We start from the raw sequence: 25,981 nt of genomic DNA on the forward strand, positions 1-25,981 counted from the left end.
AGAGCATGTGCACTTACCCTCTGAGCCATCCTTCTCCAGCCGCCTGAAGAATGTCCAATAACTTACTGCTTTTAGAAAAATGAAATGACACTACTCCAACATTACCAACATAAGTCTTGCTTTGTAGTTTAAACAGTTCCATGAAGTGCTAGCAGGCCTGCTTGCCAGGGTTTCCGAAGGGCTTGCTTACGATCATCTCCACTTGCCCACGGTACGTCAGCATGCTCCAGGAAGCAGAGCGCTGATCTATCTATCTCTCTCTCTCTAACACTCTCACCCTGAATGACTAAATACCACTGTTGTGCTCTACAGAGTTTAGGTGGCAGAGAGAAGGCATCTAATGTTACCTATGGCGAAACCCAACGTGGCAAGGAGGAACCATACAAACATGAGCTGCCTGAAAATGAACCCTATTACAGGGGCTGCATCAGGGAAGTCCTGTCTAAAACACTTTTAAACTTGACACTTTACAATTTCATTTTACTACCAAACTTACCCTTTGCAATCAAACCAAACTTGGAAATATACGAGGGTTTTCAATGAGCTATTTCCTTTCTACTCTTCATCTCCTGCTAAAGTTAGGACAAGCAGCACTCATTCTGCGTTTTCTTTTCGGCAGGCAGGCACTGACAGCAACTGCCCGCTAGGAGCTAAAAGCTGTTGAAGATAAAACATCCCGCCAATTCTGTGCCCAGAAGACCTTTAGAGAAACTGTCAGAGGCAGGTTTCACTGTCCGCAGCGAGGCTGGCCCGAGGCCCGTCACCCAGGCAGCCTGATGCTCAGGAGGCTGGCTCCCCTGCTTCTGTGAGCCTCTTAATTTGTACTCAGAGAACAGTACAAACCCAGTGTGAACAATCCGTATGTACAATCCATCATATTATAAACCTAGTCATACTGTATTATCTTAAACTTCCCTACTTCTTCAATCAAAACGCAAGAGGATTCAAATATTCTCAACTAAGTTATGAGACACGACATTTCTGGAAGTAGTTTAAATATCTCGCTGCAAATGGAGATAATCAAAAGGTGCCGGGGTTGGTGACAGCTCATCAGGGGAAGGTGCTTCATCCGAGGCCCGAGGGTGTGGATCTCAGTTTGATTCCTGGAACTCACATGGAGGAGAGACATGACCCTCAACGTGGCCACATAATCTCCACATGTATAACATGGCCTACCCCATCAAATACATACATGCAACAAGAATGTTTTACATGTTATAAATTACAGAGCAGGCACTCACCCTCACACTCAGCTCTGAGCTCCTCTAGTTCATGTGACCCGGTGGCTATCCTGTCATCCGGTGCCGGGAATGGGGCTGACGTCCCTGATGTCCTTGTTCTATCACCAATGGCTGTTTCTAGTAAGTCTGGGCTACTGAGCAAATCAATGCTCAGGGGTAAGCTGTAAAAGTAACAGTAAGTTTACTTAAACCAGTTAATTTATCATTAAAATACAAACAAAAAAGTAATATTGAAAAAAATTAATTGCAGAGTTTACTGACTCAGCTTTATTCACCTTGCACTCTTTTGGATCTACTTTTTCCAGTCGAGATGGAGTAAGAGGGAATGGGTTAGTTTCCTACCTGAAATAACACTAGACTCAAGAAACAAGAGGTGAACCTTACAACTGCCTGGAGACCATATTCAGGCCACACTGCAGAGGTGGGGACAGGCGGCAGAACAGGGGATGACTATCTTAGGTATCAGGAAGAGATGAGTTTGGGGAGATCCAGAGATCTGTGAGCAAACACCTGGGTTACTAATGAGGCACACTGTAATTGTATCCTTGAGGGTGTGTCCAGACCAGTTTAACAGAAGAGGGACACCTGGAATGTGACCAGTACCAGCCCATGGGCTGTGATCCCAGAATGAATAAGAAGAGGAAAGGGTTAGAGAGATGGTTTACCCGTAAAGCACTGGCCTTGCAGGCATAAGGGCCTGAGTTTGGAGCCCTAGAACCTACGCAAGGATAGACAAACAGTAGCAGACAAAAAAATGAAATCACAACACCCTTACCAGAAGATGCAAAACAGAGACAGTAGCATCTTAATGGCTAGCTAGCCCAGAGTGTGTGACGATCAATAAGAGACTCTCACAGATAGGACACAGGTGAGGCCCGTGTCCCTGTGACCATAGTCATACACAAAAGTCCACACCAATTACAAGAATAATAACTATAGAGAAGGGAGGCTGCAGAGAGCTGGCTGAGCATGGCACTCACCTTTCTGCTTCTTTGTCAGCACCAAGGGCCAAGCTACTCTGGCCAGCACGTTTACATTACTGGGGACTGCACTCCTCTGAACTGGAAGGCCAAAGAAATCCTTCTCCCCTTTACCAGCCTCTGTCACAGAAAGAGATCAAAGGCCGGAATGCCAGAGGAGCAAACTCTACAGTGCCCGCCCAGGGGGATGGCCAGAGGTTTGAAAGAAACAGTGATGATTGTTAGAAAAGCACCCTGAAGGCCCGGGGAAGAAGTCCTTAAAAGGATTAGAGGAAAGTGCTGGGCCACATTATGTGAAAACGTAATTCAGAGCTCTGGCACTAACCCATAGAAACACTATGTGTTGAAACTATTACTTGGTAAACCACATTTGAAAACACCTCAGAAGATTTTTTTTGTTTGTTTGTTTTTTTGAGACAGGGTTTCTCTGTGTAGCCCTGGCTGTCCTGGAACGCAGTCTGTAGACTAGACTGGCCTTGAACTCAGAAATCCACCTGCCTCTGCCTCCCAAGTGCTGCGATTAAAGGTGTGCGCCACCACCACTCAGCTACTTCAGAGGATTTAAGGATAGCCAAACTGTTTAGTAAGCAATAAAGTAAAACTCTGACAGAGTCAGGACACCAGCTATGCAATAGAAGCAGCAGAAAAGAAACCACAGGAGAAGAATAAATAACTTATCCCAATTGATAACTTATTCCAGAGCAACAACAGTCAGGAGAGCATAGCATTAGTGCAAAGACATTGTGAAGATAACTCTTGATGTTAACTTGATTGAACCAAAACACTTGGGAGATGAACTACAAACATGAACAGTCTACTGGAAGACGGACCCTGGCCTAAGCGGGCGGTCACCTGGGGCTGGTCTGAAAGGACAGCTCCTACCTTACTGTGTGGCTTCACTCCACCATGCCCTCCCCAGGACAGTGGACCGAAGCCTCTGACACCATGAATAAAACGCATCTCTCCTTTTAAGTTACCTCAAGAATTCTGTCACAGCTACCAGAAAGCCCAGGTAACAGACAGCTAGAGACCTGAGGCTCTACGATTCCTTATATTTATAGCTCATTTTGGCCGTGACCAATCAATGGGAGAAAAGATAAACTGGTGTGTCCAGATATGTTTGAGCCTGTGGTAAGCACAGGTGTGTGGATGACAGGTGACCTTGGTTGTCAGCTTTTATTTTCTACTTTGTTACTGTCAATGCCAAGCTAGCTGGCTTCTGAGTGACCACCAGGGATCCTCCTGCCTCACCGCAGGAGTGCTGGGATCAGAGAACGCATGCCTTTGCTGCACTGGAAACTAGTGCTTAGATCACTGCACCTAGCTGTCTGAGACAGGGTCTCACTAAACCAGCACTTTACCCATCTGGATAGTCTGGCTAACCAGTGAACTCGAAGGATCCACAAGACCTCCCTCCCTTCCCTCCATGCTTACCCACCCCAGGGCTAGCGTAACAGATACATATCAATATCCTCAGCTTTTCTCTGGGTTCTGAACTCACACTTTACTGACTGAATTTCAATTTAAGTGCATGTCTAGCTGGCTCAACACCATCAACTCCATAAAAAGTAGAGTTAATCTGACGGTGCTGGCATACACCTCCACCCCAGTACTCAGGAGGCCAAGGCTGGATGATCAGCAGAGTGAGGTCATCATAGTGGGCTTGAGTTACACACACAGTGAGACTCTGTCTCAAGACACTGGAGGAACAAAGAAAGTAAACCAGTCGGCCTGATGGTGCACACCTATAATCCTAGCACTTGGGCAGTGGAGGCAGGAGAATTGGGAATTAGAGGTCAGCCAGAGGTGCATGTCCTCTACAATTAAACAACAAAAATTGTGAAGTGAGCAGAAATTAAAGAGAAAGATGATCATCTTAATATGAAAATAAAAATTTTGTACCAAAATACCTAGTAAGAGTAAAATGACAAATGAACTGAAAATATATTTATACTTATTTACAAATATATATAACAATATGTAGCAATATATAGCATATATATTTATAAATGTATACACACACACACACACACACACATATATATATATATACATACTGTACTGGCTAGTTTTATGTGTAAAACAAGCTGTAGTTATCACAGAGAAAGGAGCTTCAGTTGAGGAAGTGCCTCCATGAGATCCAGCTGTAAGGTATTTTCTTATTTAGTGATCAAGGGTGGGAGGGCCCACTGTGGGTGGTGCCATCCCTGGGCTGGTGGTCTTGGGTTCTATAAGAGAGCAGGCTGAGCAAGCCAGGGGAAGCAAGCCAGTAACATCCCTCCATGGCCTCTGCATCAGCTCCTGCTTCCTGACCTGCTGGAGTTCCAGTCCTCACTTCCTTTGGTGATGAACAGCAATGTGGAAATGTAAGCTGAATAAACCCTCTCCTCCCCAATTTGCTTCTTGGTCATGATGTTTTTTTTTTTTTTTTTTTTTTTTTTTGTTGTTGTTGTTTTGTTCATGTGTAGGAAAAGAAACCCTCACTAAGACACATACATACATACATACATACATACATACACACACTTACAAACAGAAAAGGGCTATTAGGTTGGTTTTTAAAAGGTAGTGGGAGTGGCGTAGGCCTTTAATCCCAGCACTCAGGGGGCAGAGACAAACAGATCTCTGTGAACTAGAAGCCAGCCTGGTCTACAAAGTGAGTTTCAGAACAGCCAGGAATATATAGAGAAACCCTGTTTTGAGAAAAACAAAACAAAATAAACAAAACAAAAAACCCCCACAACACCCCCAAAACCAAAAAGGGTGTGTGTGTGACAAGACTATAAATAAGAAGATGCAAATGGTTTTTAATACCAGTGGGTCACGAGAAAACTTAAACGTTAACGACACTGAAGAGATTCACACTTAATCTTCACTGTGGGATTAATTTCATGTCGAAGTTCCCTCATCATTGTCTGAGGCCACACTCGGGCCTGAGGTACAGCCCCAGTGAGAGAGCCACATTTTGTTGTATGCTCAGTGCAGCTCAATAACCTGAAGGAAATGAAATGATCTCTTTTTAAGGTTCACATCAGCAGCCCTCAACATTTGATGGCACCCAGTTAGCTCTGTGGGAGGCCAGACTCTGCTGCTCAGATGTAGAATCCAGTGATGAGGATTTCCTTCCCTACCTTAATGTACACTGCAAGACAACCCTCTGTCCAATGTGGGTAGAAAAGCCAAAAAGTTGAACATCACTGACCTAGACTAACTACCACATCAATCCTGCAATCACAGCGAGAACAACCCAGACCCACCTCAAGTATTTGTGAAGCACAGTTCTTGTGTATTTGCAGCCCACCAAAGGAGGACTGAAACTGAATGAATGGGGCTGTGATTCATTCAGAGTGGAACACACGGCGATTCTGAAATTAGCATACACTGTCCAAGTGAGAAAGTACAAAAACCCCAAGTCTGCAGGGAGCCAGGTTCTCAGCAAGAGGACGGTGCTCAGCAATATGAAACCTGGAAAGCAGGGTCCACGGGTTTAGATTTATCAGTATGAGTTTGTGACGCAAACACAGAAACCAGCTCACTGAGTCCCGGACCTGTGGGATTCAAGACAGGAAACAGACCTACTGGTCGGACTACAGCTCTAAAGACCACACCCAAATCAATGTCTTAAAGAATGGCTGAGGACAGTCAAGTGAAGAAACTTTGGGACCAGTGTGAGAAAGCACTACGAACACCCGGGGACAGCTAACCGGCACTAGAGTAGTCTGATAGTGTTCCCAACTAGCCAAACCTCAATAATTTTCTCAAAATGGTAGGTCACGGGCCAGCGATGAAAAGCCCTGAAGAAAGCAGTGCATGAGGTCATGCATGAGCAGACAGAGCGGGAGAATACCAGCTTACCAGTTAGAGAGATGCTTATGCAGTCACGATTTTGCCACCAGCACAAGTGATGCCCAACTATTACCATTAGGTTACATTAATTTTTGTCTGGGGATCAGTTCCCTCCTCCCACCATCTGGATCCTGGAGGTTGAACGAAGGTTGTTGGGTTTGGCAGCATATGCCTTTACCTGCGTGATCTTACTGGCCCTAGGGTATATTTTTGAGGGAAAGAGAATATTAATACGACTCATGTGATGACTTTATTATGAACACAGATTAACTTGAGAGTGTAAACCTGATGGACATATGGACTGGACAGATGGCTCAGTGTTCAGATCACTTGCTGCTCTTGCAGAGGACCTGTGTTCAACTCCTAGCGCACATGGCGGCTTATGACCATCAGTAACTCCAGCTGTAGGGGAGCGGTCTCTCCTGAGTCTTCAGGCAGCAGGCATGCACATGGTGTACATACATACACAAATGCAAACAGGACACTCAGACACATAAATTCTTTAAAAAAGTCAAATGTATTCAAACAAACCCCTGTCTGACAGCCAAGGCTACACAGAGAAACCTCCTCAAAAACCAAAACCCCAAACCAAGCAACCAAGCAACCTGCTATACATTACTTTAACCATTATAACCAAGTAATCTAATGCTAATGATGGGACAAATTGACACCACGGGTTCTGGGTGCCTGAATTATAGACACATCATAGATCTTGTTAATAATTTATAATCAAGACTGAATCAAGAGGAAGCAATCAGGTTAATCCAATTGTCTGTGGAACAAACTATTTAAGAACACAAGTTTTGGGGCCTGAGAGATGGCTCAGTGGTTGGGGCACTGGCTGTTCTTCCAGGGCCTCGGTTCTACTCCCGGCACACACATGGGGACGATGACCATCTTTAACCCCAGTTTCATGGGATTGAACACCCTCTTCTGGCTTTCACTGGCAATATACACAGATGGGATAGACGTATATGTCACCATCTCTCTAGCTCGGAGTCTATAAAGAAACTGCCTCGAGAATGTATGCAAATGGCTGTGTTTTCCTCCTAAAACCCAGCCACTTATGAATCTGCACGGAAGCTCACAATCTGTGCACATTACTGTCAATGAGGACAGGATGGGAGATCTACTTTACCCCTATTTCCCTACACAAGGAAGTCTTAAAAGGAGGAATCAGCATGCTACCGTCTTCTTTAAGACTTACTACACTCCCAGCTGGGAGAGCCCAGGCTCGAGGGGCAGAATCCCTTGCTTGGCCCCTCAGAACTCTGATAAACCATCATCTTCCTTGACTAAGCTCCGCCCATCAGTTTTCACTCTATCCTACAACTGTCACCACTTTCCTTTCACTTCAGAGGCCTCTGAAGTAGCGTTCTTTCCACCATGAATACTGTTTTTGTGGGTTACTCCTTATCTCTGCCTCTCAGGCTGTGACAATGACATTACCTTGCAATGTCTTCTTAAAATGATGGCATCTTCATTTACTTGTGCATAGCATGTTCTATTTTTAGAACTTAGGATAGTACCCATACAAGAAAAGTACTTAACAAGAAGCACTGAACCCCCCGCGCTAAGGACTGTACCTGGGCCTCACACATGCTGGGCAAAGCGCTCCATCACTGAGCTGAGCACATCCCAGCCCTCAGTTTTCTCTGTGAGACAGAGGTTGTTAAATCGCTCAGGCAGGCCATGAACTGGCAATCCTCCCGCCTCAGTCCCAAACAGACGCAGTTTGAGTTACTAATTCTGAGATGTAATTATAGTACACTTAATGTTTAATGTTGGGGAAAAGAAAAAAGTTCTGGGACTATGCCTGGGCTGTCACTCCTGGCTAGGACTTCAAATGCTGCTATTTATGACAGTTCATGATCATGTGTTTTTTTTTTTGTTTGTTTGTTTGTTTCTGTTTTATTTTGCTTTTCGAGACAGGGTTCTCTGTGTAGCCCTGGCTGTCCTGAAACTCTGTAGACCAGGCTAGCCTCGAACTCAGAAGTCCGTCTGCTTCTGCCTCCCAAGTGCTGGGATGAAAGGCGTGCGCCATCACTGCCTGGCATGATCATGTGTTTTTATGTACAAATATGTCTTCTATTCTCTTGGTTATTGAGATATAGGGTATGGATTACCAAGTGAGATGATAAAATTATACCGTCTTAGGCCCAACAGATCCAGGGCCTACAGGTTGTGTAGCCTAGCCTAGTGGGCAGGTTGTAGGCTGGTGAGAGTTAAGTATTTCTTCTTTTAGAAGGAGTATGTATATGGTTTCTTCTTCAAAAGCTGGGACAATTATCTCAAGATATTTAACAGCTTCTTCCTCCTTCATTGGAAGCATAAGCCACCAAACTTGCCTTCTAAATGGTTGAGAACAGTGTGTGTGCGCACGTGTGCGACAGAGACAGAGGTGGTGGAGAGGACGGGAGCGGAGGAACAGCCAGCCTTGCAGAGTCAGTTCTGTCTTCCACCTAGCTGAGGAGAGCATTGCTTGTTTCTGCTGCTGCGCTGTGTCTTCCCACAGCCATCTCTCTACATCAGACCTTCTGTTGGATTCTACTGCTGTCCCCTCGAGGCCCTCCAAGGCTGGCACGACGTGTGGCTCTCAGGCTATGGGAATTAGAGCTCTCTGGGTTGTCTTTTGAATAAATAACATGTATTCACCACCATTTAGACAACTTTTCTCAACTATTTCATCATTCCTCAACTATACACACCTTGCATTTTGAAAGGGTTTTTTTTTTTCTAGAAAATGTTGTAAAAAATTATTTTTTCTTACTACAGACTTCAGTCTGTAATGACTTCAGAGCCTTAACTTCAAGCTCTTAATGCCTTGCTTTTCTAATGACATTTATTTATTTCAGGCATTTGTAAAGCTGCCTGTCCCCAGCTTGTAAGAGTCTGAGTGTAGTTTGTATGGCATTCATTCATTCATCCATCCATCCATCCATCCATCCATCCATCCATCCATCCATCCAAAGATTATGTACAAAGTTCAGCTTCTCAAGACATGCAAACATTTTCCTTTGACAATCTAGTGAATACAGACCGGAAACCCTAAACATACTGCATAAGATGAAGTGAGGTGAAAAAGGGTGAAAGGGACTAGAGAAGGCCAAGATTAAGGGTTCACACAATTACTTCAGAGTGGTCAGGAGATGACTGAGAAGAAAGTTAATGGCGTGGGTTATTAAATAGAAGTCTTGGTGCTTGTCTTGGTGTGCGATGCCTTCCTATTGAGTTGTTGGCCAGGAAGGGCCAGAGACCCCCACCCCCCAAAACAATATAGGCTTTCCCCACTCTTAGCAGTTCAGAACCAGAGCCTGTTGTTGAAGACACTACACACTTAGGTTGCATGGTTTTGAGAAATAAAGCTGGCGCTGGCCTGGGCGTGTCCTTTCAGCTGGCTGGCTTACATAGTGCCAGGCTGCTATGTCCCTACCACCACTGGGGAGAAAAGTCTTCTAAGGTTCTACCCACTGGTATGCCTTGCATGCTACGTACTAATCCACTACACAAGGTATGGCCATTAGTGCAACAGTGTTATGAATGCTTTGGGGGTAACTGCCTATTTCTGATCATATCTCAGGCCTGTTCCACAGAAGAATTTCATGTGTGCTAGTGCAAACTTGGTCAGAACCCAAAGCTGATGGGATCGTAGACCCTGAGAACCTGTTAGTTTGCTAAATGGACATGTTCTCAACTGCCTTCTACATATTTGTGTTTATTTATACCCATAGCTTAGTGTAGATTTCAACCTCAGAGTGGCTTATTTTTGTAGTGGGTAATGGTGAGTACACAGATTTGTAATTGGTCAGAGTGCAAAGAGTAAGTGATTGTTGTGTGGCCTTAAACAGAATATCTATACAAGTCCCCCATCCCCAGGCTCAGGCAATACTGTGGAACAGGGGTCGGAGAGGGTGTAAGAACCAGAGCATGGAGAGGTGTGCTGTAAAATGCTGTTCTCTCGACACCACCCAGCCATTACACTCAAGAACTCACAGGAGCCGTGGTTACCTGCAATCAACATTCCACCTGGGAGGGACAGGAGGGAGAGGGCACAGCAGCTCCCCCACTGTGGAGCTAAGGCAATGAGTGGCTGCTGGGGAGGGAGGGCCACTCAGTCTTCAGGGTGTGGCCTACGGTTGATTTTCACATTATCCAGTAAGTAACCCCACAGACTCATGCAAGCAAAACTAATTAAACACTGTAGTTATGATTTTAAAAAAGAGGGTGTTGGGAAGAGGGACGCCAGGAGTGGGATTATATAAGAATTTTTCAAAGATTAAAAATATTAAAAACAAAGAAACAACCCTCCCCCCCATGCTGTTGGAATGAACTATATGAGCTTTAAGGTCAGAGTGGCATTTACAATGAAGTACAAACAGGAAACGGTAGGAGATAAGGAGGCAGTAAACAAGATCAGACTGACAGAGAATCAGAAGAGGGAGAAACCACGTTTACTAAGGGAAGGATCTGTTTTAGCTGGCACTGAGAATACTAAATGGTTTGGGTAGAGGGTAGTATGGTTTAAGTTATGGCTGGCATGGCTACACTTAAGAGAAAATAAAAAAAAATCAAACTAGTAAGAGAACAATGACTGGAAGATCAGAGAAGATACTACTGATAATAAACTGAAGGGGGGGACAGCAGAGAGATGGTAGCGAGTGGTGGATTTGGACACATTTTGGAGAACTCATAGAATTTCCCAGTAAGAATACAAAGAGGAGCAACGCTGACTAGTAGCATGCATGGAACGGGCAGAACCCTCTGCCCGCCATTCTTTCTGATTCAAAAGCTCCAGCAGGGTTGGCAATAAGAAAGTGAGAACTGTGATTAATGCGGGACAATCTGTAGAGATGGGAAAATGAATGATGTCCAACTGCTTAATTTGTTGTCTATTAGATTCGGGATGCCATAGTTATCAACCCAGCATTTCCCCTTCAAATCCATGGCTTCAAGCTAATCACATGCAAAAGCCCACATTGAAGGTCATTCTGTGATGTATCTGACAAATCCTCCTTCAAGTACCATTAAAAAAATCACCGATGGAAGGGGACTAAATACAACCTGGGACCTTCGATTGCACCCTGGAACATTTGCGCAGACTAGCGAAACCTAAACACTGTCCAGCTTAGACAGTGGCAATGCTCATTTTAGGGTTCCTCTGCACGTGTGCACACTGCTTGTGCAGATGATAGCGGAGAGCTAAGTGAGCTGGTGATGAGCACCAGGTTCTTCTCTTCACTTTTCCAGCACTGCCATTATACTAGATTTTTAAAAACATGCCTTCGCCGGGTGGTGGTGGCGCACGCCTGTAATCCCAGCACTCTGAGAGGCAGAGGCAAGCAGATTTCTGAGTTCGAGGCCAGCCTGGTCTACACAGTGAGCTCCTGGACAGCCAGGGCTATACAGAGAAACCCTGTCTCGAAAAAAAACCAAAAAAATAAAAATAAATAAATAAAAAAATAAAACACACCTTCTTGAAACTGATCCCATGCCCTCATGCTTGCATGGCAAACACCACGTGATGGTTTGTATATGCTGGGGCCAGGAAGTAGCACTATTAGGAGGTGTGGCCTCGATGGAGTAGGCATGTTACTGTGGGTGTGGGCTTTAATGTCCTAGTCCTAGCTGCCTGGAAGCCAGTATTCTGCTAACAGCCTTCAGATGAAGAGGCAGAACTCAGCTCCTCCTTCATCAGGCCTGCCCAGAAGCCATGTTCCCGCCTTGATAATGGACTGAACCTCTGAATCTGTAAGCCAGGCCCAATTAAATGTTGTCCTTGAAAGAGTTGCCTTGGTCATGGTGACTCTTCACAGCAGTAAACCCTAAGACAACTACCTACTGTTCTCCACAACCCTAATTTTAGTTTTTAGAATTTTTAGTGTAAGGTGAAATATTAGCATCAAGCAAAACAAAACAATGAGTTGATATAAAAAAGGTTCTAAAACAGCTTATAGGGTCAGACAGAGGAGGGGGACTAGCAAGGGGAAGTAAAAATGTTATGGAAGTTAGGAGACAAGAGTGGTATCCCTAAGAGAAGAAAGCTTTTTGTGGGGGAAGAAAGCCAACTGCTGTCTGTGCTAATAAATCCACTGTGAACTGATTATGGAGGTCACCTTTGAACCAACCAAATACATTTGGCAGAGGTGGTATTACTATTACTAGAGCATGTAGCACCACTATTTGTATTTCCTAGAGACAGGGTTCTATTTCTCACTAAATGAACATATAACATGGTGATCAAGACAGCATCATCTACTGGAAAGCCACTGTCTCAAGGTTTTAATGCTGTGAACAGACACCATGACCAAGGCAAGTCTTATAAAGGACAACATTTAGTTGGGGCTGGTTTACTGGTTCAGAGGCTTAGTCCAGTGTCATCAAGGCAGGAACATGGCAGCATCCAGGCAGGGATGATACAGGAGGAACTGAGAGTTCTTTGTCTTCATCTGAGCTGCTAGCAGAATGTTGGCTTTCAGGCAGTTAGGATGAGGTTCTTAAAACCCACACCCATAGTGACACACCTACTCCATCAGGGTCACACCTTCTAATAGTGCCACTCCCTGGGCCAAGCATATATAAACCATAATAGTCACTGTCAAAAACATGTGAACTTCCTCTTCCATGGTTATTACTGAAACAAAGATATGAGGCAGCAGACCAGGGGTTCTCAATCTTCCCAGTGTTGCAACCCCTGAATATAGTTCATGTTGTGGTGACCCCCAACCATGAAATCATTTTTGTTGTAACTTCCCAAGTATAATTTTGCTAGTTATGACTCATAAGTATCTTATGTGACCCCTGAGTACCACTGATCTAGAAGTACTACTAGATTTAACCAGAATTGAACAGAGGACAAGAAAATTTAGGGCATGTTACAAAGTGTGTGTGCATAAAGGGAGGACCAGAGAGGCATCCTGGTGGACGTTTATTTACCTACGGACAGACACGCTCAAAAGGCAAAGCACTTGCCTTGCAAGCCTGATGACCTGAGTTTGATCCCTGGAAGCCATACAAGTTTATAAGGAGAGAACCAACCCCAAGTTGTCCTGACCTCCATTTGTGTGTAATGGAAGGGATCTCTACACTTGCACACAAGATTATTTTTCTAAAAGGTATCAAGAGCTGTACAGGGTGGTGCACGCCTTAATCCCAATAATTGATAGGTAGAGATAGGCAGATCACTGAGTTCAAGGCCAGCTTGCTCTAGATCAGTAGTTTTAAACCTTACCAATGCTGTGACCCTTTAATACACTTCCTCATGTTGTGGTGACCCCCAACCATAAAATTTTGTTACTACTTCATAATTTTGTTACTGTTATGAATCCTAATATAAATACCTGATATCTGACCACAAAGGCTGAGAACTACTGCTCTCTACACAGTGTATTCCAGGATAGCCAGGACTATAGATAGACCCCACTGGAAAAACAAAATACAAAAGACAAAAAAAACCTTAATTTCCAAAGACCTTTCATTTAAAATAAAATGAAGCTAGGTGGTGATGGTGCACACCTTTACTTCCAGTACTTGGGAGGCAAAAGCAGGCTGATTTCTGTGACTTTGAGGCCAGCCTGGTCTAGAAAGTGAGTTCCAGGACAGCCAAGGATATACAGCAAAACCCTGATTCAAACCCAAACCAACAAAATGAATTCCCTTGACCTTCTTAGTCAATCCACTCTCTCAGCCAAGAATCACCACCTTCTTCTTCTTCTTCTTTTTTTTTTTTTTGGATGCAGGGTCTCATGTGGCTCAGACTAGCCTGAACTCACTAGGTAGCAAAGGATGACCTGGAACTCTGCATCTTCCTGATTCTATCTCCCAGGTGCTAGGATCATTAAGGCCATTATCACCATATTTTCATGTTACTGCTTCAATAGGATTCTGAAATTGGATTGAAAACCATCCAAAATTCATAAGCCTTTCCAAAGACTCACCAGAGAGTTGCTAATGGTATCTTCTGGAAGAATCAAGGCGATTTGTTAAATTTAGATCTTCAAACTCCTGGAGTCTACAATTACATATGAAGCCCTAGCTAGACCGTTAGGTAAAAACAGCCCATGACACTCTGGGGTGCTCTGCATGATTGCTCTCAAGAAAACCACAATATAAGGCAAGCCAGCAATCACCTTCCTACTATTAACCCTTATCTTATTAACAAAGATTAGACATCTGTAGCAAGATAGTATTAAAGAATATGCAACTTGTTGCAAATCCTAGTCACAAACTGATGCATCTACATTTTTCTTTAGTAGGATGCGTTAAAAAGACTTTCCCCCCTAACAACAACAAATGTAGTTCTAGCTGGTAAGCCTATTTTTAACGGCAAGGTACAAATTCACTATGGCACACACAAGAAGTCTTCAGCCACAATCATTGGAGAATGCTGCTCTCCAGGTCAGGTTATCTTTTTCCTGCCAATATAAACACAATGTTGGCTAGTTGTCAAGAACACATTGTAAAAAGTTCACTCAACCTCTGCCACCTCCAACTGAGGCCACAGCTAGCAGCGTTTTGGGAATACAAACATAGGAAATTGGTAAAAAAAATCATGAGAACAATTCCTTCAGAAGAACAGGAACATGTGTTCTAAACTCTCAGTAATAAAGTCACAAAATGTTTTTCAATCTTAAAAAAAATTCCTTTCTCTTTACAAGTTCTGTTTTACTATCTCAAACTGGTCAGAGTACAAGTACTAATTAACAACAGACAAGAATTAATGAAAAAAATAAGTTCAATATACTTTACACAGGAAGTGACATGCTTTATGTGATTATTTCTTTTTTTGAAATTAATCTGTACATGTGTGTGGTATCAGAGGACAAGTTGTACGAATTGGTCCCAGGGATCAAACTCTGGTCACTAGGGTGGTGGCAAGAACTTTTAACCTGCCTATCTTTCTGGCCATGATGTCATAATTTCTATATTGTAGAGATTCATGTTCCAAAGATTAATGCTTCATGCTTTTAAGTCAAAGTATTTTACATATTTTACATGTGAGTGCTCATAATAATTCTAGACAGAAGATATAATTAATACTGTGTTACAATTTATATTAAAATGTCTGAAGGGCTGGCAAGATGGCTTAGTAGGTAAAGAAACTTGCCTTGCAAGCCTGGTAAGCTGAGGGTAACCTTAGAAGCCACATAAAGACAGAAGGAGAGAAATCACTCTCCGAGTATTCTGACTCCCACCTGCCTTGGATACACACACAATGATAAATAACACTACAGCATAAGAGACACCCACACTAAGAGTTATTGGAACCAACATTTTATTTTCCAAATCCCTAAACTCTAATCTCAAAAATAAAATGAATTTATCCAGTGTGGTATTATTTTCAAACCTAATGTCTAACAAACTGAAAATAACTGGGACAAGGGTAGAAGAGAAGAGTTTACTGACGTAAAGGACAGAACTCCCCTGTGCTTGCTTATCCACGGATGTGCCCATCAGTGCGGGATAACACAGAACAACCGTTCCCAACCTCTTTGGTTCACACCTCAAGGGGGGCAGGGGTGAAACGGAAGCTGAAGGGCGGTCCCGTGCTGGGGAAGCCGCCCTCCTCCACACTAAGTACCCTTCTTTCTCTTGGAAGTCAAGGCTCAGGATGCCCCTCTCAACCTCCCCCAGCTACTGATTTGGAAAATGGAAAGATAAAATTTACTTAGGAACATACAAAAGTAATCTAGCAACATTAACAAATCAAAACTGTTACCACATCAATCTAATGTGCGGTAATGCAAAAAACCACCGGCCAACCACAAACCAAATAAGCTAGGGATATGGTTAAGTGATGGAGCACTTACTATATGCAAGGCTCAAAGTACTATACCCAGCTCTGGGGGAGGGCAAGTAACCCTAAAAAACAATCTTTCATTTAGAATATCTTTATATCACGTGTATGTGTATTATATCATGATATATTTACACAATAACTTTTACATCCCAGGTAATATTACCAATTAATCCCTACTCAAGAGTTCAACTTTTTTGTAGGTGCCCCAAAATTTTACTATGTGTGTGCATGTTGGGGTGTGTGTCTGTAGGACACGTCCCAGCAAAAAGAAATTTTTGGTTTTATTTTGTCTGGCCTGAAACTTGCTATGTAATAAGCTGGTATTATGCTTTTGCTCCTGCCTCCTAAATCCTGGGATTACAGGCATGTGCCAACACTCTCAATTCACTATTTGAATTAAGCTGCTATGACATCAACCTGTCCATCAGCTGCTACAGAAACCAAGCATGTCAGTTTATCCTCTCTATCTAGCAGCCCTGGTGCCTGACAGCACTCTGACCGCATCAAATCCTTGGTGCTGACTACAGGAGACCTGATAACCCTTCCTCTCCATGTTCTTTCTTTTGACATTCTTCATGATGTAAAGCATTTAATGATTTCTACCTGCAATGCACGAAAGAATTTAACTCGTTATTCTTGAATTTCTTCTACAATAAACCAATATTTTATAATCTTCAAGTTAAAAAAACCAGGCATAGGATGGGATAGTTTTTTTCCTGTACCTTCCTTTAAAATGTGCTTGTGATTACCATCTTAAGACCAGAAAAGTTGGATCATGAAGACTGCTCTGTTCTGCAGAGGGTCTACACTCACGGCCATCATCCCACCTCTCTCCCCCAGCATGAACTGCAATGTCCAGCAGACTGTTTTCCCCTCAAGACAGAGTTTCTCTGTGTAGGCTGGCTGTCCTAGAACTCACTCCTTAGACCAGGCTGGCCTTAATTCCACCTGCCTCTGCCTCCTAAGTCCTGGGATTCAAAGTGTGCATCACCACTGCCCAGCTAGCAGAAATGTTTTTAACCATAAAAACAATGATTACCAGAGCTCGTTTCTGAGGTCAGTGGACTTTCTCTCTAGACCATCCTGTTTATAAAAACACAATAGAACACAATCAAATTAAAATGTTACAATTATATTCAATAAAAGTAGCCAAATCACTACTCAGTACATAACGTGGAGTTCTGTGCCACATTAGGGTCCTCATGGAAGAAGTATTATCCAGTCTAGATTATTCATTGTTTCATTGAGACAGGGGTCTTACTATCTTGATCAAGTTGACTTCAAACTCCCAAGCTTGAATGAGCCTTCTAGGTACATGTTAACTTCAAAATCTGTAAATTTTTACACTTTATTTGTATATGTGCACACACAGTTGTTGGGGGGGGCAACCTGGGGCACTCCTTACTTTCTATCATGTGCATTCCAGGGATCAATCTCCCCAGGGATCAAACGCAGCATCCACAACTCCAGTTTCAGGGGATCCAATACCTTCTTCTGGCCTCCAGAGTCAACATACTAGTGGATACACAGAGACACACATGCAGGCAAACATCCATTCACATAAAGTAAATAAGAATAGATGTCTTAAAAATAAAAAGGGAAGAAAACATCCAAGAGAATATTTAGTTATAATTTGAGCTAAAAATAAAACAAAATAACAACAAAAACAACCTCAGATGATCGTACATTAGTGCTGTTTTAAAAGCACCCTAGATGGTGATAGTCTTGAAGATGAGGCTATTTAAGATATGCATCTACTTTTATGTAGGCTATACTAATATTTTGAATATCCATCCTACATCTACAGTACATTTAAGCAATGATCCTCTTATATAATAAAAAAATTTAGATCAAGATTCGCCTACGAATTTCATGCTCTAAATGTTTTTGGTTGCCCGCCTGTCTTCTAGTGACAAGTCCTATTATATCTGCAACAGCAGCCTTCTGTCAAAACCCTCTGAAGTCTTCACTGCCCAGCAGAGAACCTATAGGATGAAGCCATCCCGAGTTAAATATAACCTCTGAGGACAGGTTAAATATAACAAAGCTTTATTATTTCAAAGCATAAACAGTTCTGAATATAACCCTTCTCATTTCTCCTTATATAGCTTAAATTCAGAAATTTTTCTAAAATTAAAAATAATTGTAAAAGAGGAAATACTGTTTCTCTTCTTAGTGTCTCAATCATCATATACTTTTCTAGCTAATTTGCCTCCAGTGAATTAAGCCAAAGAGCTCAAATTATATAGGCAATACATCACAAAATGGCAACACTTTGACTTCAGAATTTTATTGTAAAGGTTATATGGGCCAGATTATGAGGGTGCTACAAACCTGAATGATTTGTCAAGGACTTCAATGAGAAGAGTAGCAAAGGGAGCTTTCTTTCCACCTTGCATTTGGTATAACCACCTGCTAATAATGTAACCATTCAAGGTAACTCTAAGTTAACCACCCAAAGACATCATTCAGACGTACCTCTCTACATAAATCATACTGTTATTGCATATTCTAGACCTGTGGTAATAAAATGTTGGTTAAGAAAAAAAATTGTAATTTTTATTAAACTGCAGGCACTTAGCTGGAATGATCTCATGGGTCTCTTTAGAAAGCAGCATATGAGAACAGTATTACTATAGCACCATGGAAGGCTGATGCACCACGACTGAACATGGTTCCTCTGGGGTGTACATCTTATGTCTTAACCTTTAAAACCCAGGCTTACTTAGATAGCTTGTGGATGACAACTGACAGTTTGTATAAACAAGGGCCTCCTGAGAGATGTTTTGAGTGATGTGTTAAATGCTAACATTATAAAAACCCTTCCCAAGGACACAGTGGTATGCAGGCATGTCCTTCCACCACAGAAACACGTGCCATGTCAGTGACAGATCCTGGCTTCTTCAGATCCTCTTCCCTTCCACAGCAGACAGAAGTCAATCATAGCATCGTGTAACTAGTGACTCAGTATGAAACATTCTCTCCAATATTCCTAATGAAATCAGTCCTCTATATAAATGCCACATTTCGACCTAGATGACAGTTCCACAGCCTAAAAGGTGTAACAACTCATATCTCGGTCATGGCTGCACGGCCAGATAAGTGAGCATCAGGCTGGGCTCCTGCATTCTTCACATTGTGTTCATGTACAAAGTCAGTGTAGTTTCTATATGCAGCCTGGGGTGGGGGCAAGGCCCTTGGGGTCCACTGGTTTCCACCACGCTGGCAGCGGTCACTGGTAGCAGAGAGCCTAGATGGTTGAGGAGTGGGGAGCACAGTTAGTCAACAGGAATAGAGAACACGATGTGTCAAGGGGAGAGGCACTGTCATCAGCATGCAGCACAGTGGGGAGAACACTCAAGGACAGCGGGGAGGAAGCCCATAAAGTCACATGAAGTACATGTAATGGAAACACATGAAAGCAGTATGAATTCAGTGAATTAATTAATGTAGTTAAGTCACAGAAGGCAAAACACTGTTATCTACTTGGAGAACTCCAAGGTAGAAATGTTGGTTGATTCTAGTGGGGCGGTGGGGATCTAAGTACAGCTTTATTCAAACATTTGAATATATTCTACTGAAGAACAAAAATATATATATGGACAAAGAATTGTAAAAATCATCTCCAAAATTACACAATTTAAAAAAGTTATAATCCAGGAAACAAAATTCAGGAGCATTAAAACCAACTGCTCTCAGACATCAAGCAAGTTCTATCAGTGCTCCAAATTAAATAGCAATCAGATGAGATTGGGCGTGTTCACGGTGGAACAGGTATAGACTAAATTAACAATAATCATTGTACCTTCTGTAATCAAAACTTCAGTAGTACAAACTGTAGTGCAACAGGCACACATACAAACAAGAAGAATCACAAGCACAGGGTAGTTAGACGGCAGGCATGCACACATGCACACATACAGGTCTGGGCAGAGTGACAAGAGTCCTCCTGTAGAAAGAAAGCACCTGCTCTAGCTCAAAAGTCAAACTTTTGTGATGTGACAAGGGCAGCACAAATGCTATATAATCACAAAGGGAAAATGATCATTCCAAATATAAAAGGCATCCAAAAATCTAGATTAAAAAATAGTATTATTTTTCAAACTCAATAAAATATTAACATAGTTTTTAATCTTTTCTCCTCAGGACTTTTCAAAACAAGTAAGGAAGGTATATTGTATTAGGTGCTAACATGTTATTCCCACTGAAATTCAACTTGTTTATCACACAACAAGCAAAATCGATGACCCTTGAGTTAGAGTCTCTAAAAATTTAGAAATTAAATTAAGCTTATGCTCTGGTCTATGGATACAACATTTTCTCAGCTCTATTGCTCTTTGTCTTCTGATAGGGTTGGGCCTGGAATCATGATCCACCCAAGTCCACGTTCTCCCCAGGCACTGGGATTACAGGCACGTTTTGTTGTGTTTTGAGATAAGGTCTTACATTGTTGCTCTGGCTGAACTCATGTTCCAGACCTCATTCTCTCAGGCACATACCACTGTCCACTGGCTTCTTGTTGTAAATAAATACTGTGGATTCCAAGTGACGTGAAGTACAAATTCTAAGTTACTAACACGTCACATCATTCACCTAGTTAACGGTTTCATTTAGGATGGGGGAGGGCTGAAGACTGTAAGAGGAAATAAGGTTAAATTTAATTGGTTCCAAATTATCTGCTGGAAAGATGTTCCATACTCTGTGCTGCTTAATGCACAAGTATCAGTTTCCAAGTTTTATTCCCACTTTCTACAGGAGGACTGTTTTATATTCTTGGAAATCTAAGCATGCAGAAGCAAAAAAAAAAGAGGTAGAATGCACTCTAGATTAAGGCGAGAGATCAGTCAGGAGCTCTAAGACATGTCAGCTGTAGTTCAGGTCCATGCTCTGCTAACGTACTCTGAGGCTCATCAGGTTTTTAAGGCCATCTCTACTCCATTTCGGCAAAGGCGGTCCCAGGAGAACCATTATAAAAGGAGAGGACACACAGCTCCAAGATATTTCACTTTTCTTGAATCTCAAATTCAATAATCTCTCTAAAGGATATATCAAAGAAACTGGTAGTGCCTAGCAAATTAAATTAAACAGATTTAAATATGTACTCATTAAAAAGGAATTAAATAAAGACAGCATAACACAGGATGTTACCTAATCAGATTCTCACTTGGAATTACAGCAGGACACACATATGTTAAGGCGGCTCTTTCACAGCTGAAGACTCAGCACTGTTTTTGGTGATAACGGGCAGCAGTGGCACATTACGGAGCAGAGCTGCTGGACAGGGCCGTTATCTCAGGGCTGTTATCGTCAGCAAGAAATTGAAACTTTTTTTTCTTTTTTTTTTGGTTTTTCGAGACAGGGTTTCTCTGTATAGCCCTGGCTGTCCTGGAACTCACTCTGAAGACCGGCTGGCCTCGAACTCAGAAATCTGCCTGCCTCTGCCTCCCAAGTGCTGGGATTAAAGGTATGCACCACTACTGCCCGGCGAAATTGAAACTTTTAATGTTTTAAATAAATACTATAACAATATTTGTAGACTTCACCTTCGGTCTTGCATATATGAATACACCTAAAGTACCCTGTACCAGATTCCCAATAGGACAAACAGGGAAGGAAATTTTAAAAAGGACCAAACAAGGATGGAAATCCTCTTTGATCTTAACTGCAAGTTACCGGGAACTGAAATAAACTATGCCCAACCATCACAAGCAAAGTGTCCTGTAGTTAGTTGAGCCAACAATACCAGTTTGAGTACACGGCACAGACCAGAATGACACCAACCACTGCTGACCCACCACCAGCAGGAAGAACTGGCCGCAAGAAAAGCCAATTGGAACCTTGACATCACCACAGAAATCTCATTAGAGTTCAGACATTAGCAAATGAAGAGCAAGAGAAAAAAAGAGGCATCTCCTGAATCATCCAAGTGCACTGACTAAACAGACACAGAGCTGGAACACATGACATATCCAATAGGACCACGCAGCCCATAGAATTTCTAAAGTACCCTTCACCAAGCCATACTGCTTTCCAGGAAAGCATGAACCCAACTGATTAAATCAAATAAGCCACAAAATATCCATATTTGTGTGTTTACCATTTATATATAAATATCTCTACTTTTACTGGATTATTTATTTCTCCAGGTCCTCAAACTGCAATTTTTTAAAGACTTTAATCAGTCACTCCCGGACTTTATTAATGAAAGCAAAGCCAGCTGGCTTACGTGCTGCCTTCAGACTACTGTCCCCTCCTCCACCCACGGACCTCATGCTCACCACCCCTCTGCTGCTCAGCATGCTCCTTTTCAGCTCACAAATATGAATAATTTGTTTTCAATCACACTTAAGGTGCTTTAAGAGTATAGCTTAAATTTTAGAATACAATTATGCAAGCAATATTTTGGTTTAGGAAGTTAACAAACCATTTCCTGTCATGTTGATCTGCTGCAGAGTTCTTTGGAAGATTCTCTATCTCCACCAGCACAGGACCAGAGGATGAGGAAGAAGTGACAGGCACAGGAGACCTCACACCCCAAGCCTTTGGACAGAAGGATGAGGAAAGTCAAATACTAACAAATAGAAATACTAACATCAAGAAACACAATGTTAAAATGGAGTCCATCTATATAGTAAATAAAAGTGGTCAAATGTGGAAACACTCTGCTAATTAAGATCGAATGGGAGACTCCCTTGTTAGCAGGTATACATTCACATTCGCCAACAAATGAAGCAGTTTGAACAAGCAAGGACCCTTTCCTCAGGATCCCCGAGAGGGCAGGCTTTCCTCAGGAAGAGCAGCTAAATCTGTAAGAAGCCTCTCTTCCAATCCCTCCACACTCCCAGCACTCACTCTCTGGGCTGTGCCTTCCCCTTGTGGCCTGGTGTGTGGATACCCTGAAGGGCAGTTCTGACTGGGAACCCCTTTTCTAATTCCCAGCACTAAGCCAGTGGTATCTGGGTATGCAGGAAAATGGAAACCACAGCCATCATCCCAGACCCTGCTGTTTCCCACCGGGAAAACAGGGACTGAGAACCCCCATTACAGACTCTGGGTTGGGTACAGCACTCTGGGTACTCCAGGCGTGGAGGCAGACACTCAGCCTGGCAGTCAAATATTTGAATTTAAGTTTTATACACCAATTTTAGAATAATAAATGAACATTCCCAATTTACTGATGTGTCAGATTTATAGAAACAGAAAATATTTTATGAATCACCCATTTTACTTACATTTCAGGAGACATGATGGGGGTAAGAAAATGTACAAAATTTGTAAAAGATCACACATTATAATTAACCAGTCACTACAATTAACTATGTGCTCTAGTACTTTAGAAACTTACTGCTGTCTTACCTGTTGGGAGTCACTGTTCTGGGCTGAAGCATTCAGATCTCTGTAAAGAAAAGATGAAAACCTATTAAAAACGTGTATATATAAAAGTTTGGAGTAAGGAAAGGGCAGGGTGAAATGTAATTAAAATAAAAGTAAAAAAAGACAAATGTGAACACAGACTCAAATTGGAACAAAATTGATTACAAAATGTTTCCTCAAAATGAATATAAAGTAAGTTCAAAGTTTAAAAATATGTTTCTAACTTGCATATTAAAGTGCTATTTTACAGCATATTTTAAATTTTTTTTCATGAAACTACTATCAGTAACATCTTGTGATTATGAGTTTCACTTATCTTAGATCTGAAGTATCAGTTCATGCTTTGCAACCGAATCACTGCACCACTGAGAAAATAAGGTCCAAAGGCATAACTGCGCAGTATTTGATGAGTCTGACATGTGAACATGCACAAAGAGTTTACCTGTCATTTTTCATTGACTTTTATTTTATGATGTATAATTTTATTTTTCTTTTATTACTAATAAGATAAAGTATCCTATGTTAAAGAAATCCTACATATACATTTTTTTTGAGACAGGGAGACAGGGTCTCATTCCATAGTCCTGGCTGACCTGGCACTTGCTATGTAGACTAGCCTGGCCTTGAACTCAGATCCACTCGCCACACCCAGCCACTTTACTCCCTCAGATGATATATACTCGACTCAAAGCAGCACCAACAAGGTTAACGTTCTGTTCCAGTGAAATCGTTTTGGAGGTTTCTCAAGCTACAACTGTCACATTTACTATCAGACACTCCCTTTTCTACGCATATTTGTATTTTCCACACACAGTTATGACTGTGCCTCACATTACTAGCAATCTCTCAGCCCAGGCTATCGCCAGGCGCAGTGAGCCCAGCGCTCCCATCCCAGTATCATTTATACTCAGAACCTTTAAGCTTCTCTCTTCCAGATCTCTGAAGAGTTTCTAAAGCTCTACATAACCTCACCCAGTTGTTCTCAACTTTCCTAATGCTGTGACCCTTTAAACAGTTCCTAGTGTGGTGCTGACTTAACCATAAAGTTATTTTGTTGATAGGTCATAGCTCTAGTTTGCTATTGCTATGAAATGTAATGTAAATATCAGATATGTGACCCCCTGTGAAAGAGTTGTCTGACCCTGAAGGGGCCAGGACACACAGGGCGAGAACAACTGAACTAACTGGTTGGTCTTCCTTCTCCATATCTCATTCGTTATAGGTTAATTTTTTAAAATTAGTAATTCTATCCCTCACACTTAAAAAAGATTCATTATATTTTTATTTGTATGTATGTTGTGTGTGTTATGTGTATATGCACACATGTACGTGGGCACCTGAAAAAGCCAGACGGTGGCGTGGATCCCCTGGAACTGGAGTTATAGACAGCTGTGAGTGCCTGGGTCCTCTGAAGAGCAACCAGCAAGCTTAAGCACTGAATCTCAATTATTCTATTATTACTGAGCATTAAGGGTGCTGTGCGACATCTCCAAGACCCACAGCTGAGCCCCAGCTCCCTCTGCCCTTTTTCACTAAGGAGCTGTGGTTGCTCTTCCCAGATGCTAGTATCCTGGTGAAATCGACTTCCTAGCCTATATGTAAAATCTCACCAAACCTGCTTGGAGCAGAAGTTAGCCCTCAATGAGTCTATGGTTCACTTGCTACTTTGAAACATTTCTTTTAGCTGGGAATAACTTCAGTAGTAACAAAAAAAAAATTAAAATTTGAGACAAAAATCAAGCCATATTAATTAAATTCCAGCTTCCTGTTTTGAATAATCTGAACTTAATAATTAAAAAGTAGTGCTTGGAGCCGGGCAGTGGTGGTGCATGCCTGTAATCCCAGCACTCTGGGAGGCAGAGGCAGGCGGATTTCTGAGTTCAAGGCCAGCCTGGTCTACAGAGTGAGTTCCAGGACAGCAAGGGCTATACAGAGAAACCCTGTCTCGAAAACAAAACAAAAACAAAAACAAAAAACAAAACAAAAAAAAAAACAAAAAAAGTAGTGCTTGGGATGTAGCTCTCTGGTAGAATGCTTGTCTAACATCCAAGAGACTGGGGTTTGATGCTTAGCTCCACAGAGACAAAAACAAACAAACAAACCAAGCAATAATGATAAAGAGACAACTGAAGTTAATTCAAGACACTTGATAGTAACTTGGTTTCTGATCCAAAACGTACTTTCCGAACATCTTAGAGAAGGGCCTCTGTAAAGTACCCTAAGCAGTAACGGACCCTTCTGTGCTCATCAACAGCACCTGTTTTCTCATCGCCTTCCCCTTTCCCGGCTCAGAGCTGCTCTAACCCAGGTACAAAGGCACAGGCTCGCTCACAGTCTCACCACTCAGGGAGAAGGAAACTCAAGGAGGAGAAAACTGTATTTGTAACCAAAACCATGATCCATCCTTTAAAACACTACCTTTTCTCGATGTACTTTTAGTTCAAGCTCACAAGGGGAAATATTACAAGGAAAAAGACAGACTTACAAACCTGTTACTCAAATTCGTCTATTCTATGAAAGAGCAGAGTACGAGGTCAAGAAACATTTTAGGTCAAATAGTTGTGCCCTACAAAAAGGCTCTGTTCTCCACGGTCCACTGGAGCAAAACCATTCACACAAACAAAGCAGCAAGGGCAAGAGCAAAGGGCACGGGTGCCAGCACAAGCTCGGGCTTTCCAGAGCACTGCAGCAGACCACTGCAGAGGGATGGTGCTCTCGTCGCTTAACTTCTGAAAGCCATGCAC

The 25,981-nt window shown here is 42.3% G+C and overlaps 1 protein-coding gene across 5 annotated transcripts in view; it reads right to left on the reverse strand.

Moving 5' to 3' along the window:
* Epb41l5 (erythrocyte membrane protein band 4.1 like 5) overlaps positions 1–25,981 on the reverse strand; it is a 415,759-nt gene that overhangs the window by 347,944 nt on the left and 41,834 nt on the right. For 4 of the 5 annotated variants that reach the window (XR_007980534.1, XM_052201089.1, XM_052201086.1 and 1 more), the window contains exons 15-17: positions 23,220–23,259; positions 22,288–22,403; positions 1,242–1,402 (exon numbers count right to left, since the gene is read on the reverse strand). Coding sequence is in view for 4 of the 5 variants with exons in the window: in XM_052201089.1 (XP_052057049.1) it covers positions 1,242–1,402; positions 22,288–22,403; positions 23,220–23,259 (317 nt within the window). In the remaining variant the exon portion in view is untranslated. Of the gene's footprint in view, positions 1–1,241; positions 1,403–17,039; positions 19,114–22,287; positions 22,404–23,219; positions 23,260–25,981 lie in introns of those variants that run through there. The other variant, XM_052201090.1, reaches the window with a different exon arrangement.

This window comes from Apodemus sylvaticus, chromosome 12 (genome assembly GCF_947179515.1).
Source record: "Apodemus sylvaticus chromosome 12, mApoSyl1.1, whole genome shotgun sequence".
In the NCBI taxonomy this organism is placed as follows: domain Eukaryota; kingdom Metazoa; phylum Chordata; class Mammalia; order Rodentia; family Muridae; genus Apodemus; species Apodemus sylvaticus.